Source organism: Crocuta crocuta, unplaced genomic scaffold (assembly GCF_008692635.1).
Source record: "Crocuta crocuta isolate KB4526 unplaced genomic scaffold, BGI_CrCroc_1.0 scaffold290, whole genome shotgun sequence".
Taxonomy (NCBI): Eukaryota; Metazoa; Chordata; class Mammalia; order Carnivora; family Hyaenidae; genus Crocuta; species Crocuta crocuta.
The window spans coordinates 7,237,356-7,239,833 of record NW_027527429.1 but is presented as its reverse complement, the minus strand read 5'-3'; the positions used below and the strand labels follow the sequence as shown (position 1 = coordinate 7,239,833).

Genomic DNA, 2,478 nt, shown 5'->3' with positions numbered 1-2,478 from the left:
CCCCCCAACCCCCCCCCCCCCCCCCCCCCCGCCGTGGCTCCCCCCACCCTGGGGACTCAGGCCTGACGAGCTGTGCTCCTTCAGGGATGGGGGTGCCCACGGTCACAGCCACTCGGATCCTAAAGGGGCAGATTAATGGCAAACTGGGATGCGAGACGCCCCTGGCCATGGACCACTTTCCGTACGTGGCTCTGTCCAAGGTAAGGGCTGGGTGGCCTCGGGGTGCTCCCCCCCAGATGGGTGTGGGGGGGCTCGGGAGTGTGGCAGGAGGGGAGGGCCCAGCAGGCCTGGAGCCCGAGTTCGGGCACCAGGACAGTGAGGGTGGGCCCCCAGGCCTGGGTGTCAGGATCTCGGCTGTCTGGCGGAGTCACAGGGGAGCTGAGAGTATCTCTGCCCCCAGACATACAACGTGGACAGACAGGTGCCAGATAGCGCAGGCACAGCCACAGCCTACCTGTGCGGGGTCAAGGCCAACTACCAGACCATTGGTTTGAGCGCCGCAGCCCGCTTTAACCAGTGCAACACAACACGGGGCAACGAGGTCATCTCCGTGATGAACCGGGCCAAGAAAGCAGGTGGGCTTGGGGCCCGCTTCGTGGGCAGGGGCAGGAATCGAGGCCCCAGGGGCTCAGCCTGACCTCCGCCACCCTCAGGGAAGTCTGTGGGGTTGGTGACCACCACGAGAGTGCAGCACGCCTCGCCCGCCGGCACCTACGCACACGTGGTGAACCGCAACTGGTACGCAGACGCCGACATGCACGCCGAGGCGCGGAGGGAGGGATGCCAGGACATCGCCGAGCAGCTCGTCTTCAACATGGACATTGATGTGAGACGTGGCGGGCAAGCAGGGGGANCTGAGTTCTGGAGCCCAGCAGGGTTCCCTGGAGCTTAGGGTGGGGGCCGAGGGGGTGGAGGAGGTACCACCCGAGACAGGCCACGCCCACAGGCCTGAAAGGTGCTAGGGGCTCTCTGAGGAGGGAGCGAAGGGCCAGCCGGCCCCAAGCCCACCTGCCTAATCCTTTGGCTACAGGTGATCCTGGGCGGAGGCCGGAAGTACATGTTTCCCAAGGGGACTCCAGACCCCGAGTACCCGAGCAACGCCGCACAGGACGGGGTCAGGCTGGATGGGCGCAACCTGGTGCAGGAGTGGCAGGCTAAGCACCAGGTGATGGGGGCCCCTGGGTGCACGGGGCTCTCGAGGGACGGAGGATCAGAGGGCTATGGACTGAGGCCTGGCTCCGCCCCTAGCAGGGTGCCCGGTACGTGTGGAACCGCACGGCACTCCTTCAGGCCTCCCAGGACCCCTCCGTGACGCACCTCATGGGTAATGACGCCGGCCACCCCCACATTCCTGCCCTGGCCCCCCCAGGTCCGCAGAGGGCCAAGCATCCGTGAAGATGTGCACACCCACTTACCCGTCACCACCGGCCCCCTTCCCCACAGGCCTCTTTGAGCCAGGAGACACGAAGTACGAGGCCCACCGAAACCATGCCCAGGACCCATCCCTGATGGAGATGACGGAGGCGGCCCTGCACCTGCTGAGGAGGAACCCCCGGGGCTTCTACCTCTTTGTGGAGGGTGCGTGGCCGGCAGCCCCCTGCTGAGGGCGGAAGTGGGACTGGTCGGGGCGGGCTGGGCACCGTCCACCTTCCTCTCGCAGGAGGCCGCATCGACCACGGGCATCACGAAGGCACCGCCTATCTGGCCCTGACGGAGGCCGTCATGTTCGACTCTGCCATTGACAAGGCCGGCCAGATCACAAGCGAGAAGGACACACTGACCCTCGTCACCGCTGACCACTCTCACGTCTTCTCTTTCGGCGGCTACACGCTGCGAGGCAGCTCCATTTTCGGTAGGCCCAGGGAGCCTGCGGCGAGTCCTAAACGATGGGGCGGAAATTGCCCTGATTCTCCCTTCCCTCATCTGTCAAATGGGGTAATGACAGCAACTGCCTTGTAGGGTTCTTGTGAGGATCAAGCCAGCAAGTAGGCCAACAAGTGCCTCGGTTTACTAGGCTTAGCACACGGGAGGCCCCTCGCTGTGGTCAGGGTGGTCACCGGGTCCCCCTCCCGGCAGGGCTGGCCCCCAGCAAAGCCGAAGACAACAAGACGTACACCTCCATCCTTTATGGCAACGGCCCCGGGGGCTTCGAGCTCCTGAACAGCTCCCGGCCCGACGTCAACGACAGCCTGAGCCGTGAGTGCCGCCGCCCTGGGCGGGCGGTCCGGAGGGGGGCAGGGAAGGGGGGAAACGAGGGCCCACGCGGCGGGGCCCTGAACCTCCCCCCTCCCCTCCCGCGCCCAGGGGACCCGTCATACCGGCAGCAGGCGGCGGTGCCCCTGGAGTCCGAGACGCACGGCGGCGAGGACGTGGCGGTGTTCGCGCGCGGCCCGCAGGCGCACCTGGTGCACGGCGTGCAGGAGCAGACCTTCGTGGCGCACGTCATGGCCTTCGCCGCCTGCCTGGAGCCCTTCACCG

At 66.7% G+C, this 2,478-nt stretch overlaps 1 protein-coding gene across 1 annotated transcript in view; it reads left to right on the top strand.

Moving 5' to 3' along the window:
* LOC144226992 (intestinal-type alkaline phosphatase-like) overlaps window positions 1–2,477 on the top strand; it is a gene marked incomplete at its 3' end in the record, with an annotated part of 2,783 nt that extends 306 nt beyond the window's left edge. The window contains exons 3-11 of the mRNA XM_077758521.1: window positions 85–200; window positions 401–575; window positions 654–826; window positions 1,031–1,165; window positions 1,252–1,324; window positions 1,444–1,578; window positions 1,661–1,852; window positions 2,077–2,196; window positions 2,305–2,477. Of these exons, the coding sequence (XP_077614647.1) occupies window positions 85–200; window positions 401–575; window positions 654–826; window positions 1,031–1,165; window positions 1,252–1,324; window positions 1,444–1,578; window positions 1,661–1,852; window positions 2,077–2,196; window positions 2,305–2,477 (1,292 nt within the window). The remainder of the gene's footprint in view (window positions 1–84; window positions 201–400; window positions 576–653; window positions 827–1,030; window positions 1,166–1,251; window positions 1,325–1,443; window positions 1,579–1,660; window positions 1,853–2,076; window positions 2,197–2,304) is intronic.
* Window position 2,478: the final 1 nt, after the last annotated feature.